Source organism: Octopus sinensis, linkage group LG17, assembly GCF_006345805.1.
Source record: "Octopus sinensis linkage group LG17, ASM634580v1, whole genome shotgun sequence".
NCBI classification, from domain to species: domain Eukaryota; kingdom Metazoa; phylum Mollusca; class Cephalopoda; order Octopoda; family Octopodidae; genus Octopus; species Octopus sinensis.
This window is the reverse complement of record NC_043013.1, coordinates 301,983-318,167: the sequence shown is the minus strand read 5'-3', so window position 1 is coordinate 318,167 and position 16,185 is coordinate 301,983. Positions and strand designations below refer to the sequence as shown.

General features: G+C 38.3%; 1 protein-coding gene across 4 annotated transcripts in view; it reads left to right on the top strand.

Annotated features, from left to right (window-relative positions):
- LOC115220694 (casein kinase II subunit alpha) overlaps window positions 1–16,185 on the top strand; it is a 106,548-nt gene that overhangs the window by 75,059 nt on the left and 15,304 nt on the right. For 2 of the 4 annotated variants that reach the window (XM_029790825.2, XM_029790827.2), the window contains exons 4-9: window positions 758–808; window positions 4,265–4,324; window positions 4,446–4,529; window positions 9,281–9,412; window positions 12,379–12,480; window positions 15,604–15,704. In XM_029790825.2, coding sequence (XP_029646685.1) covers window positions 758–808; window positions 4,265–4,324; window positions 4,446–4,529; window positions 9,281–9,412; window positions 12,379–12,480; window positions 15,604–15,704 — 530 coding nt within the window. The remainder of the gene's footprint in view (window positions 1–757; window positions 809–4,264; window positions 4,325–4,445; window positions 4,530–9,280; window positions 9,413–12,378; window positions 12,481–15,603; window positions 15,705–16,185) is intronic. The other 2 variants (XM_029790826.2, XM_029790828.2) reach the window with 1 other exon arrangement.

Sequence of the window (16,185 nt, the reverse complement as noted above, 5' to 3'; positions counted from 1 at the left end):
ATAATAATAATAATAACATTGAAAGATACCCAGGTCTGAAATTTCCCCAAGACACCTTATGAAGGCTGGAGGGTATACCAGCTGAAATGTGTTAACAACAAGCAAGATGAGGACAAATATCTGTTAAATGTAAATGATTTGACAAAGGCCTTTTAGTAATTGCTCAAAGTTAACTCTTTGATTAAAAGTTCCAGGCAAGTTCTCTAGCCAGTTCTCCTCCAACCTCTCTCTATGCTACACTGTGAGGGAATCCGCCACAATCTAGCCCCTCTCCCCTCCCCAACACTTGGTTGATGAAGGGTCAGCTACTTCTCACCTACCATGGCCTGAATTCAATGATTGAAACCAATTCAATTAGTACTAAAATACTTTGTATATATATCTATAGGGGAAAATATCTTCTGGCATTGTGTTATACTTCTTTGTCATGAGCTGTGATGCATAGCTTATAAATGACCCCCACACACATACAAAAAGTACTGAGCTTGACAGAAATGTGCCACCCCATAAGATGGGACACTGGCACAGCCACTCTCAAATGATTGAAGTCAGTTGAGAGAGAGAGAGAGAGATGGATGAAATAACTCGAATACTTGTTGGACATCTTCATTTGATCTATGGATAATTAGTGTTCTGTTTGGGGAGCTCAGTTTGAATAAATATATATTGTGTACATTGTAAATCATATTCCTAGAAAAGAATTTCCTGTTTTTAACCGCTTCCTTATAGACCCCATGTTGTTATTTTCTATTTATAGTCCAGAATACCAGCTCTTGTATTTGAACATGTGAACAACACAGACTTCAAGGTAAATCCAATTTATAGAATATTTTGATGTCTTTGGTTTCTGTAAATCCTGTTAGTTTGTGTTTTTTATCTTATCAACTTAAAAATGTGATAATTTAGAATTCTTCAAATTTTGATTTTATTGACTAGCTGTGTGGTGAAGTCCTCACAGCTGTCACTTTGATTCCACTGCATGACACTTTGAGCATCATATTGATCCAATAAGTTATGAATGAAACTGGCTTGGTGGAAATGTGCACCAGGTGGTTGTGTGGGTAACGAAACTTCTTCCCCCAAAAGGTTGCCAACTCCTCATAATAGATTTTATAACATTAAAAAAAAAAAAAAATCACTTGTACATTTCAAAAACTGTATTAATTCTCATAGGCTCTCATATATATATGTATATATATATATCAATCACAGTGAGGATATTTAAACTTTTATAGGGATATTTCTATCCAAGATACACCCTTTGTACAGTAATTTTCCATACATCATCATCATCATCATTTAGCGTCCGCTTTCCATGCTAGCATGGGTTGGACGGTTGAACTGGGGTCTGTGAAGCCAGAAGGCTGCACCAGGCCCAGTCTGATCTGGCAGTGTTTCTATGGCTGGATGCCCTTCCTAACGCCAACCACTCCGTGAGTGTAGTGGGTGCTTTTTACGTGCCACCCGGAGCTGGCAAACGGCTACGGACGGATGGTGCTTTTTACGTGCCATCGGCACAAGGTATTTAAAATGCAAAATTATATATTTATACATGTTTTGTAATTTCAATTTTGTTTGTGAAATGAAACAATTGTTGGTGAATGTTAATAAATGAATTTGTATCCATTATATCACTATTTTCTAACTCTCTCTCTCTCTCTCCCCCTATGTATATGTGTATATATATATAAAACCTGTTAAAAAAATACAAATATGGTGACTTATCTTTGTCCTCTAACTTGTTTTGACAGAAACTGATAAAATGAATACTTTATTCAAAAGTAACTAATGATTGACTGAACGGTTGATTGTGGTATCCCAGCTTGGCCACAGTCCAGTAACTGAAACCAATAAAATAGAACCTGATATCATAGGGCAATCTGATTTATTTGAAATCACATTTGTAATACTGTTATATAATTTTGCTTAGCTTTACCAGCCCTGAGTGTTGGAGAGACAATTAGTGTTTGTACTTGAGTTCCACACTTGTCTTTAAAAATGACTGAAAACTAGTAAAAAGAAGCACCAAATGATCAGGAATGTTATCTGGAATTGGTAATCAAATAATATTGTATCACCACCAGCTGATCAAGGCCCTCCACCCCCATATAATTTTCCACTTAGGAATCTTTCATCTTCACTTGACATTCATGTCCCACATTTGATTGAATTCTTGTTGATCTTTATCAGAATCTTTTCAAATTTGCCATATCTTTGTCATTTGCAAACAATTTATGCCTTTGTGTCATGAACAAACTATACCAGGTATGTTCTGTTGTGGTGCCTTTCCCCTACACCCCAGTCCTCCCCTGCCAGCATGGGTTTGACTGGTCAACAGGAGCCAAGAAGTTGGAGGAATACTCTGAGCACCAAATGGTGATGCCAACCACTTAATGCTGTACTCGGTGTTTTTTCTGTGGCACCAACACTAATGAGTTCACCGTGTAACTCATAAAACTAAAAAGTCTCTTCTACTGAATGGGTATATATTGGAGACGGGGTTCATGTTACGCTAGGTATTGATTGAGGGGCAGGAATGGGTTTCTTGCTTTAGAGGAGATACAGGACTAGCTTGTACTTTATAAGGGTGAGAGTAATCAGATAGAGGTAGAAAGAGAGATAAAGATGATGGTGATGAAACGTCAGTGTACACTCAAAATACAAGGTGAATAGAAGAGAGAGTGGGTGGCGGGGGTGGGGCAAGGTTTGTAAGAGTATGGGGAGAGAGTGAAAGCTGGTGAACATCCTTCCTAAATCTCCCCCTTCCACAGGCTCAATCTACATTGATTGGCATTTCTTTACACAGCATGCCCTAATGCACATGCACCACGTGTCCATACCAATGCAATATGGGCTCTTTTTTCCCCCCTCACACCCTATTTGTACTGCCGTCTTCATGTACACTGGCACTGTATATCAAGTGATGCATACTTGCTTCTTGTCTTTCTAGTCATCACAAGCCCTTTGCATTCAAGAGCCATGTAGCATTTGTTGTTTGTATTCAAGTATCATTCACTCCATGGGATAAACCAACAGTGATAACCGCTCTCTAAACTTCCCCCAGTTTCTTCTTACTATTCTTTCGGAACATCCTGCTCCACTGCTTATTAGGTCAATTAGACAGCAGGAGCTATCTGCTACCTCTACGGATCCTCCTGAGGATTAGAGACAATCCATTTCCTGTACGCTACTAGCATTTATTGCTCTTGTGCATAGGCATACAAAGTCTACTTTCTGTGTCAACCTGCCTGTGATTCCACTGCACCTTTTGTATGTCCATAGTTTGGCACTGAGTATGGAATTCTTGCTAAGTTAACTTGATGCCCTTTGATTTGAGACTACATCTGGAATTCTTTACTAAATTCTACTATAAGAACAAGTTCATCAGCATATAAGAGTTCTTATGGACACCTGGTTTTAAACTCTTCTATACATACATGGTTTGATGGCTCTCATATGCTATTTGTTGTCTTCTGGCTTCTTCAGTGACCATTAGATCACATAGCTTATAGGTCAACAAATATGAAGAACAGTGGATTACTTTTATAAATATTCCTGCAGTTCCCTTGCTAGGAAGAGGGCATCTGTAGTATTTCTCCCTGGCACAAACCAAACTGTCTCTCGACTAGGCTAGTTCTCTTCCTAATTACAACTTCTGTAATATGGTCCAGCTATTTGATACTCCTGTAATAACCTCTCTAAGGCATCTCCTTTATCCTTGTAACAACTGATGATAATACTGGCATACTAATCATTAGATACAACACCTTCCTGTACAACCTGACTTATGTCAGGGTGACCAGGCCATGTCCTACATCATCAGATATTCTAAGCATTTTCATAGTTGGAAAATTGAGGTAAAAATACCCAAAACATCACCTAAGATAGCACTATTTGTAAATAGCCTAATTCTGCACTGACAAACTATTACACAGATTACCAACATATTTTATTTTAACTGGACATTAACATGGAGTTTGCCAATTCTTGTTATGCTGGAGTTAAAAGTTGGTTTCAATTTAACTGTTTAATAGGTTATTGAAAGCTGTGTACAATAAAGATAGAATTTTGTGTTATGAAGTTTTCTGAGTTTTTCTAATTAAAACAATCTTGAAAATAGCCAACCATTTAAACCTGCTCTTTCTACATTCATGCTTTGATGTTAGCTTTTTTCTATAAATACTTTAAATAACTGGGTTTTTTTTCTAAGATCTATTTATACTGATTTTTAAACCACATAACTATTTTTAAATTACTTTTTCAGATATTATATCAAACTTTCACAGATTATGACATCCGGTTCTATATGTTTGAACTATTAAAGGTATGTTTATTTGTTTGAAATATTTTAGCAACATCACAATATTTTTGTTTCTATAGTGTTTAATTTTTATTATTTAATATTTAGTGATTAGTGTTTAAGTTAATTTCTTGTCTTTTAACAGGCTCTAGATTATTGCCACAGTATGGGGATTATGCATAGAGATGTTAAACCCCATAATGTTATGATTGACCATGAAAACAGAAAGGTTAGTCTTATACAAATTTTTTCAACTTGTTTTTGTCTTCTTTGTACATTAAATATAATCTCAAGATGGGACCTTCATTGGTGTAGAAAGGATAAGTCTAATATTTCAAAATGAAAAGCTATTGTTTGATTAGAGCAAAACCAGTGGAAGATTTGTGTAGAAAGGAAAAAATGCCCAACGTCTGTGGCTGGTGCAAAGTCCCCTCTCGACCTAGAATAACGTGGTGGTGGAACAATATTGTAGACAGGGCTATTAGAGAAAAGAGACTGGCTTGGAAGGTCTGGAAAAATGGGGGTAGCAGGGAATTGTATCAGACTGCCAAAAGAGAAGCTAGGAGACAGGTTTATTTAGCCAGAGGGGAAGCAAATAAGAAAAAATTTGCCAATGTTCTGCGTCGTGAGGACCAAAGACTGGAGGTGTTTCGCGTTGCAAAACAATGTGTGAGAGAGAATCGTGATGTGGTAGGAGAGAAGTGTGTTCGCATGGAAGATGGTTCACTTGCACTAAATGAGGATGCAAAGAGAGAGGTTTGGAGACGCCACTATGAAAGGTTGCTGAATAAAGAAAATGAATGGGATAAAGAGAGTCTGCTGAATGTTGACCCAACAGAGGGACCAGCTATCCGAGTTGACAGTTCCTTGGTAGTTAAGGCAATTAGAAGCATGAAGACAGGGAAAGCCCCAGGCCCATCAGGAATCACTGCAGAGATGCTCAAAATGTCTGGTAGTGTCGGCTATAGCCTAGTCACCCGTATAGTTAATCAGGTGATACACAAAGGAGCCATACCCAATGACTGGTGTAGCAGCATAATAGTCAACTGCTACAAAGGTAAAGGTGACGCCCTAGATACAAATAACTACAGAGGTATCAAGCTGTTGGATCAGGTGATGAAGGTTACGGAGAGGGTCATAGCCCAACTAATTAGAGAGAGAGTTAGTTTAGATGAGATGCAGTTTGGGTTTGTGCCAGGGAAAAGTACCACTGATGCTATATTCCTGGTAAGGCAGCTGCAGGAGAAATACCTAGCCAAAGATAAGTCCCTGTACCTGGCTTTTGTTGGCATGGAGAAAGCCTTCGACAGGGTCCCCCGATCCCTTATCTGGTGGTCAATGAGGAAACTAGGGATAGATGAATGGTTAGTGAGAGCTGTGCGGGCCATGTATAGGGACGCTGCTAGTAGGGTGAGGGTTGGCAACGAGTACAGTGAAGAATTCCGGGTAGAGGTAGGGATCCACCAAGGTTCAGTCCTCAGCCCCCTCCTATTTATCATAGTCCTCCAGGCAATAACGGAGGAATTCAAGACAGGATGCCCCTGGGAGCTCCTCTATGCTGATGACCTTGCTCTAATTGCTGAGTCACTATCAGAACTGGAGGAGAATTTTCAGGTGTGGAAACAAGGATTAGAATTGAAGGGCCTTAGAGTCAACCTAGCTAAAACCAAAGTCGTAATCAGTAGGAAGGTAGACAAATCACAAACGCCTTCAGGTAGATGGCCCTGCTCGATCTGTAGAAAAGGTGTAGGTAGAAACTCTATAAGATGCACCAAGTGTAAGCTATGGACACATAAGAGGTGCAGCAATGTCAAAGGAAGGCTAACTAGGAAGATAGTTTTTGTATGTAGCAGATGCTCTGGTTCAATAAAGACTGAAGATGCTCTGAGACCAACTTCCGTCACTTTCCAGGGAGAAAAACTAGAAATAGTTGATAGTTTCCGTTACCTAGGTGACCAAGTCAGCAGCGGGGGCGGGTGTGCTGAAAGTGTAACTGCTAGAGTAAGAATAGCTTGGGCAAAGTTCAGAGAGCTCTTATCTCTGCTGGTGACAAAAGACCTCTCGCTCAGAGTAAAAGGCAGACTGTATGATGCATGTGTACAAACAGCCATGCTACATGGCAGTGAAACATGGGCGGTGACTGCTGAGGATATGCGTAAGCTTGCAAGAAATGAAGCCAGTATGCTCCGATGGATGTGTAATGTCAGTACTCATACTCGGCAGAGTGTAAGTACCTTGAGAGAAAAGCTGGACCTAAGAAGCATCAGTTGTGGTGTGCAAGAGAGACGTTTGTGCTGGTATGGTCATGTGGCGAGAATGGATGAAGATAGTTGTGTGAAAAAGTGCCACACCCTAGTGGTTGAGGGAACCTGCGGAAGAGGCAGACCCAGGAAAACCTGGTACGAGGTGGTGAAGCACGACCTTCGAACTTTAGGTCTCACTGAGGAAATGACTAGAGACCGAGACCTCTGGAAGTGTGCTGTGCATGAGAAGACCCGGCAGGACAAGTGAGTCCATAACCCGTGGCCTTCTACATGGGATGGAGCCAGCCTACGTATGCATACCTTCCCTTCTTGGGACACAAAACTCTACTTGTGAAGACCTGTTGAGGCAAGTGAGGATCAGAATCGAAATCGATCAATGGAAATTGCAGATGTGTTACCAGTGCCGGACGCATGTAAGAGAACCATCCGTTCGTGACCGTTGCCAGCGCCGCCCCGACTGGCCTCGTGCTGGTGGCACGTAAAAAGCACCATCCGTCGTATCCGTTGCCAGCCTCGCCTGGCCCCCGTGCAGGTGGCACATAAAAAGCACCATCTGTTCGTGGCCGTTTGCCAGCTCTGTCTGGCACCTGTGCGGGTGGCACGTAAAAAGCACCCACTACACTCGCGGAGTGGTTGGCGTTAGGAAGGGCATCCAGCCGTAGAAACACTGCCAGATCTGACTAGGCCTGATGAAGCCTTCTGGCTTCACAGACCCCAGTTGAACCGTCCAACCCATGCTAGCATGGAAAAAGAACGCTAAACGATGATGATGATGTCTACAGTTTTAAGTCTGAGCTGCATTGCACATGGAATCGTTTTCTGTCAAGGAAATGCCTATAAAAGGGAATTTTTCCTTTAAAAAAAAAGCTTCTGGGTTTTCAATGATACATGACATTGACAAGCCACAGCGATGGGGGGGGGGGGTACATTGCCGTTGCTTTTGGAGTGATTTTTGTATTGCTTAGCTCTGATGTATATTGTGTCCTTTAACACAATATGTCTATAATTGAAATAAATGTGGTGTATCTTCAACAGTAACAAAAGGGTTAGGGATGTTTTATAAACACAAATTCAACTCTGGAGCTGCTTCTCTTGCATAATTCAAATTTGATTTATTTGGTTTTGTTGTATAAATGTGGTAATGGAATTGTTCTCATTCGAGTCCTTAGGCAAAATCATTTTGAATGCAGAGAGAGATTGTAGAAATTTGGGAACACCCTTGAAAGGCCCTCCAGGTGTTCGTTAGTTTAGTGAATTGATTAGTGCTGAGGGTGTTTGCAATGTGAAAACAACAGCTAGAGTGATGTAGGGGTAGGCTGTAAATAAGTTTGGCCACGTGAAAGGTAATTTATGAAGCATGTGTAAGGAATAATGGATATGTCGAAGAACATGAATCAGAATATTTAAGGTTAACTTTTTTACGAAAAGTGGAGCACAAGTTAGTTGAAAGCCTGAAGTTACGCACTTTAGAGTGGTAATGCAAGATAGAGATGTGGTGAGTTTATGATGCTACAAATATCACTGACCCATACAAATACAAAGACAGCAATATTAAAGCTTATTTGCAAACAAAACAGGGAGGAAAAAAGTGGGGACCCAACCTAAAAGACAAACTCTTATTATTTCACAATAGTAGGAGACAGAGCTTGGTTCACATTCATGGAATGTCTTTTTTTTTTTTTATAAATACAACTCGCTACTTTGTCAATAAGGTCCTGAAAGCTTAGTGCTGAGCATTTCCAGTCCATTAAAATAGAAAACATTGTCTCCTTCTTCACTCACTCTGGCTATTTGGTCAATCTAAATGACAGACGTTGGTGATTTTTCCTCTGAACTTAGTCCGTTTGTTATTTTTGGCATTTTTTTTGTCTTCTTGATATTGAGCATTTGTGCTGATTGGACTGTGTCTGTTAACATTTTTACTTCAACATTTGTGCTTTTAATCTGTTATTCTAAATCACTGAATATTTTCTAAGTTTTCACATGAGAAGTTTTTTGACTGCTGCCATTAAAAGCAAGACAAAACACAGCTCCTCCTGCAAAACTATTTATACTTTGCTATTATCACTTTAAAGCCATGTTGTTACAGACCAAAACAATAGCCATTTAGAATAAATAGAATCCCTAATGGATGTCTTCTGTAGGATCCCATATCATGTGACCTTGTGTTTGTTATAAACATTGTAACACCTTTTTGAAATAAAAGTGGGGGAAAGATCTTCTTTCAGATTCTGTATTTTGTTCACTGCTAAGATTAGGTGCTTAAAACTGTGTGGTTGTCTTTTCTCTTTAATCTTATAACTGACTTCATTTGCCCCCCCCCCCCCCCAACCACCACCACCACCATGCTAGCCGCTCCTCACTCTCTTTTCAACCTCTCAACTAAACATATGCATAAACACAAATATAAATAAAATTTGTGAGTGTATGTTTGGAGATTGGATAGTTTTGAATTTTAGATATTTAAATATGAATTACTGATGCAGTAATTGTTAGGCCCCCATCCTAATCTGACCAACTAGTATTAAGTAGAAGCCTTGTTGCTGGTTTTTTTTTGTATTAGTTGACTATAACTAAATAATATTCTTTACTAATAAGATTCCTAACTTATTTTATAACAGTTCAGCATTTAAATCTCCCAGTGCATTCGTAAAATATTGTAATGTTACTATATTTAATGTTGTAGCAGATTGCATCCATAAATATTTGATTTTAGGAAACCAATGTTTATTTACAGCTCCGTCTTATTGATTGGGGTTTGGCAGAGTTCTACCATCCTGGAATGGAATACAATGTAAGAGTTGCATCTAGGTATTTCAAAGGTCCTGAACTTCTATTGGATTATCAGGTAAAAGTCAAGATATTTCTTCTGTTTTAATATATGTATTTATTTGAGGGATTGGCAAATTTGCCAGAGCTATTGGAGCTTGTAAAAGTTCTTTATTGTTGAAAGTATCATGTTTAAGCCAGATTGTCCCAATTGAAAAACGCTTTCAATAAAAAGTACTTCAGAAGTCTGAACTTCTTGCGTGGGTGGTTGTTGAGTATTTGCGGTACTGATGTTGAAAACTATTTTCTTTTGTTCTTAGAAACATTGGAACCTCATGAGCTTTCACTAATGTGTTTTAGGTTTAGATCCCAGGCATCGACGTTTCCATTCTGGGTCCCAGCAGGTGGAATGGTTTCTGGATTGAAATGCCAGCATGTCCAATATTAAAGTTGGTGTTTGGGCCATAAGTGAAATCTGGAGAAAACACTTTATATTGACAACTGTATGCTTCTCGGGATTCTTTACTGACCCCCCCTCCCCAAAAAAAAATCCACTTCAACATGATGATGGAAGGGAGGTAATAGAGTACTGTAAACCCCTGCTGCAAACCGAACATAAATTTGATATTTGGACACAAAATTTTTCATAAGTGGAATATTTCTAAAAGAACAATATAAAAAAGGAGGGGGTGGTTGACCTGGAACTTTAAAGTCTTTTAAATACACGGAGAATGTATGTGCTGTATAATTGTCTAATGGACACTTATAATGGGCTAAGTACCAATTGTATATACGCTGAACTGCAAAAGAAACACAGGACGTGTGGGACTGAAATATGTTTTAATTTTATTATGTCAGAGATAAATCTGATGAAGTCAATTTCTTGGATGCACATTGACCACAGTGTATAGATTGTTGTCATATGTCCTGGTCGTGGGCGGATCCAGCACATCAAGATTGTAGGGTGTGACATATTCAATACTGTGTATGCTCTCCCTGGGTGTTCAAAATGGTCATGCACAGTTGGTGCATGGCATGCATCACAAAAGCCATTGGCACCTGTACCCACACCCTGAGGAAACCTGCCTCCAGTTTCACACGAGTTGTCAAGCCTTGGGACCACCTGGTTCAGCCATCTCTGGATTTCATCCCACATGGATGGTTCTGATGCTGTGCCGATGCAGGAAGTGCATGGTGACCCTGACCGTGTGGGAGGGAGCATTGTTCTGTTGGAACATGCGGCTATGGTGATGTGCAAAGAAGGGCACGATGTGAGATCTTAGGATCTGGTCAATGTAGTACTGTGCTGTAATGCCATTCTCTCTGCCTGCACCAACATTTTGGAACACATGGGGCCCATTCCTCTGATTCAGTCCTATAGCACCCCAAACCATGATGCTTTAGCCATCCCACGTCTCTCTCCATGATACATGCGTTGCAGCATTCATCCTCACTCTGTTATCCAAGGTGGAAACGCTGTACCAGCTCTCACCAGACTAGACTATCGACCTGCATTGTTAACGCCACCAATGTCGGTGCTCTGCTGCCCACTGTTGTCGTGCTTGATGGTGGTGAGCAGTGAGGGAGGAAAAGCCCTTAAGCAGGACAACAGCAACAAGATTGTCGGCGGCCAGTGAATGTCGTATTGTCTCACGAGCTGTAATGCTGGCTGGTCTGAAGTGATCACGGAGGTGTTGCAGGTAAGTGAAGCAGTCCTGCTTGGGTGTGATCACGGGGGGGGGGGGGGGGGGGGGGCTCTGCTGGCATGGTCTGCAGTGCTGTTGGTTTAGTGTTGCTGTTGCACGTGATAGATGGTGCTGATATGAACATAGTAAGCTTTCACAACTACCAGGGCATGCTGCCCTGCTTGCAATTAGTCAACAGTTTGTTCCCATTGCTGTCCACTGCTGACAATCGGGTCATACCTGATGCGCCCAAATTACGCTTGCCAGGAACGCACTTCAAGTTGATTTTTATACCCATAACCTCCACGAGATGCATATGCATTTTGGTTTTCATGACAATTGTTCGCAACTGCCATGGCCGGCATTCAATGCACTGCATTATGGCGTCTCGTTTTAGGGAAAGTTGAAAAGTTACCTACAATTTAGGTTTCAGCCATAAACCACCATGTCTTGGAATATTTACACTTACATTTTACACAATTTACAATTTTCAGAATTTACCATATAAAATTGACATTTGAAAAAATCACATTTCTTTTGCGGTTCTGTGTATATATACATAATGAAAATAAACATTTACTATTTACAAGCATTTTAGTGTTATTTAGAGTTTTCAGTATGGATGATGTCATCAGCCCTTCAGTATGGATGATGTCACCAGCCCTTCAGCATGGATGATGTCACCAGCCCTTCAGCATCTGACTTGTCATATTCCAGTTCCGTTGCTGTTTGCTCTCTGTATAGTTTGTAGTCTTATCACAAAGACAAAAGTTTATCTGTCTTGTAAAAGTCTGCTTTCATTTGGATTGCTGTAATGAGAAGCAGGAACTTAGACCAATTGCTTTATCTGTTCAAAGTATTCAACATTGTACCGACAGCTATAAAGTGTATATGTTCATATTTAATATAAATGATTGCCTAACAGGTACCAACTAGTGCATCCAGCAATGCATTTAGACTGGATTTAGCAATTTGTAACATATGTTTTTCTTGTGAACCTGTGTTTTTAGAGCACCTATGGTCTGAAAATAATCTGGAAATGATTCATTAGAAACATTTTAGAATTTGGAGGAGAGAAATTCTTTTGATGCTTCTGTGTTAAAGAGGAAACTAAACCATTTAAAATATGAGATGTTATTTAAAAATTCTGTATTTAAAACAAAAACAACAAAAAAAACAACTTAATAGGCAAATTCCCAAAGAAATCAACTTTGTCTTTCTAACAACCCTGATATGTTACAAAAGATTCAGCAATGACTCCTTAAATCCCAAGTTTCAGACATCTCAAAGAAGTATTTATGGAATTTAAAACTTAGAAGACACAACCTTGAGTAATTCTATAATTTTTCTTGCATTTCAGATGTATGATTATTCTTTGGATATGTGGAGTTTAGGTTGCATGTTTGCCAGTATGATATTCAGAAAAGAGCCGTTCTTTCATGGTCATGATAATTATGATCAGGTCAGTAGATTTTCATTAACAGTGAATTTGATTTTTTTTTTTGCTCGTTTGTTTACAGAGGTTTTTTAATCCTTTTAAAATCTAGACATTTGCTTGTATCTTGTAGTAGTACGGCGTTAGATTTCCTATCTATTATCTGTGACTAATCTCTAAATTTGTATCACTATAAATAAACTAGGAGAGAGAAAGTAATTTTTGCCACACTGATTTTGTGTCAAACCTACATTGCTATAAAGTTCCATTTCTTTCCTATTTCTTCCTCTCTCCCCATTGCTTACACAATCATCTGATTAACTCTTTTGTTAACAGATTAACTGAAATGTTTCCCTGTGTTTCAGTTAAATTCTAAAAATCATATTTTTAGACTAGTTTTGTAAAAAACAAAAAAAAAAACAAACAAAAAAACAAAACTGCCCTTTTCATAAATATATTAAGGTAGTATTTTTGAACACAACAGATTCGTATCTAAATCTAATACAGAATGTTTTTCTCAAAACTACTTTGATTAGTGTTAATTACAGGTAAACTCAGAAATGTAAAATCATTTGAATTTTGCTTTAAATAACATCTTATAAAAAGAATTATTAGCTAATATTATGCCTCCTCTCCAAGTTTATTGCTCCCAGCCCTTTTTGCACATCAATTAATCTCCATCTTTATCATATGGAACACTTGGAATAAATGAAAGTACATAATCAATTGTAATTAAGTTATGAGGGTGGCTGATTGGGCCTGAGGTGTTTTTTGTTGGTTTTTTTTTAAATTTTGGAAGAAAAATATTTTATGATTTTTATACTTTTTCTCCTTTTCCAGAAATCCTCACTTCCACTACAACTTTTCAATATTTACACATTTGGTACATTTGAAAATCATTCAGAGTTGTTATTAGTTAATCTGTAGCTTATAGAATTTTATTTAATTAAAAAGAAAGAAAAAAAAAAAAAACACTGCCCCTTATAAGTGGTGGTGGTAGTGGGAGAGGTTATAAAATGGAATACATGTCTTAGATGCCTGACAGTGTGTTTGCAAGTGTTGGCTATCAAATTGTGTCTTATCGTTAATGCATAACAAGATTTCAGTTGGAAATTTAACTGAAATATCAATAGGTAATCTCAAAAAGTCTCAGGCACTTTCTTATGACAGCATTCAGTATTGGGTGTTGGTAAGAAAAGGGTTGTCTGGACATACCATCTGACAGTGGACTCATTACTGTCACTTCTAACTACATCTACTTTTACATCAATAAGACAACACTACCCTTCACTGATACCCACAAGCTCTCTCCTGATACATCATCAACATCTCTTACCAGTTTTGCTTTTGTCTATGTACAAAAACTGTGTCCAACAATTAAAGTTTCTATCATTTGGTTCTCTCCAAAACACTTGAATTCAGACTGTAAAGTTGACATAAATGTTCCCTCTGTTCACTAACGAGCAGAACTCATTTTCTCACATGCAGGATAAATGTATCAATATTGTCAATAAATTTTATTGACTTCCAAAAAAACAACAGAATTCATTGAGTGTCTCTCTCTGGTGTATAGTAACAAATTACAGGATCCTGGAGTATGAAATCCTGTTTGATGTATTTAAGCCCAGATGTAGTGTCAAGATGGAAAATGGCAATGTTATCTACTTTGACATTTTGGGTGCCTTTTCTCTTTCTATTAATCATGAATTTCAGAATGTAAAACGGTTTTGAAACAGCCAGTAAAAAAGTCAGAGATGGTTGCCCGATATTTTGTACTAACTGCATCTTTTTGATGTGATCCACCTTTTTTTCTCGAATATATTTTAAGAGAGAGGGGGGGGAGACCCCCCTGGTTGGATTCCATGGTCAGGGTTGGTTGTGAAACTTCTACAGATGATAACATTGTAGGAAAAAGCCAACTACAAGAATCCATCTGCTGCTTCTTGGCTCCTGTTGTCATTTGTGTTTGAATGGCTTCAGCTCCGAGCCTCTCACCATTCATCACCTGAAGCATCCGTTCTTTTGCTTGTCTGTTCTTCTCTTGCTTTACTATTATCCAGTTGTTATCAGCCATTACAGTTTTGGATGCCATGAAAGGAGCGATGAGTACTGACTAATTACATAAAAATGTCCAAATTATATGTGAGTGTGTTGTGTTTTTATTGTTGGAAAAGACCTGTATAAATAACCAGTCTTGTAAACAGGTTTAAGTCCAATGATTTTGAAGAGTTGGACTGTAGTGATGATTTCAGAGAAATCTGGGAACGAAGATGGCATAACAAATGCAGGTGAAGAAATATCACAGACATAACTTTTGGCATAAAAGAACCAGGAGATGTGGTGATTTGCTGTACTTGATATAGACATGTCAAGCTAAGTAAAATCTCTGTCTTGCACACCTCCAAGCTTGTCCTTTCAGGTGCTGGTGCCACTTAAAGAGCACTCATGCCAGTGGCACATAAAAAGTACCCAGCACATTCTGTAAAGTGGTTGGCATTAGGAAAGGCATCCAGCCATAGAAACCATGCCTCAACAGACAGCTGGAGTCTGGACAGCTCCATGTCAAGTCATCCAACCCATGCCAGCATGGAAAGTGGATGTTAAACAATGATGATGATAGCTTTTGAAATAGAGCTGAGCCAATGTATAATGGGTTCTCTGTCAGTTTTGGAATCTAGGTGTCATAAAGATTTGAACTATTGAAGAAGAACGTCCCTCCTGTTTTGCATATCTGTATTTAATTGTGGATGATACTTTCAGAAAGCCAATTTTATCTATCCCTTTAGCATTTAAATTGGCCATATCCAACCCAAATATTCTTCCTGTTTTGTATTCAAATCAGTTGGGCCTGACTTCTCACACTTACCCTACAATGCCATTCTAAAAATAAACAATATCATTGAAATCTTAAAGTTATGGTGTAATGCAGGATTAATTTAAAACAATGTGAACAAATAAGCCTTACTTCTGACAGTAATCTGAGTGCTAAAGGCTTAAATTGGTTTCAACTGGATTAATTTGGAAGAGTGTTGGATTATAATGGTTGTATTATAAGCCTCTGGATTGAAATTTGTGATGTTTACTTTTGTTTCTTATGAAATTGTTGTAATTTGCATTGATGTAGATATATTTAAAAAAAACCTTTTTCAGCTGGTTCGCATTGCCAAGGTTTTAGGAACAGATGACCTTTATGGATACATAAACAAATATCAAATTGATTTGGATCCTAGGTTCAATGATATTTTAGGAAGGTGAGTTTAATGCCTTACATAGCTTTTAGCACTTTGCACTTGTCTCTTCGAATCTCATATGAAATATATGAATGTCAGTTTTTATTTATTTGGAGGGGGACTGGAATTTGTTTTACATTTTGAGAGATTTTTATGACACTCTATTTAGATCTTTTATTTTACTATTTTTATTTTTGTAAATTAGGTAAATTACCTTGCTTAACATTTGCTTTTCTTGAATTTGTTTCATTATATAAATTGTCCCTAGAGAGAATGCTCAGCTGTACCATATGGGCTTCAGTTTTATACACCTTAATATAAGCTTGTAGAGGTATTACATTGCTTTTCAAATTTGTTTTGCTCTTTAGGTCTTGTTCCATATTTTCATGTTTGTTTTGAATGTGGGATCAGAAAATGGTTCAGATATTAAATTTTATTTGTACTGGTATGGGCAATTAAAAATGCAATTTTTTTTAACTATCAAAATTTCTGTTTTGTTTGC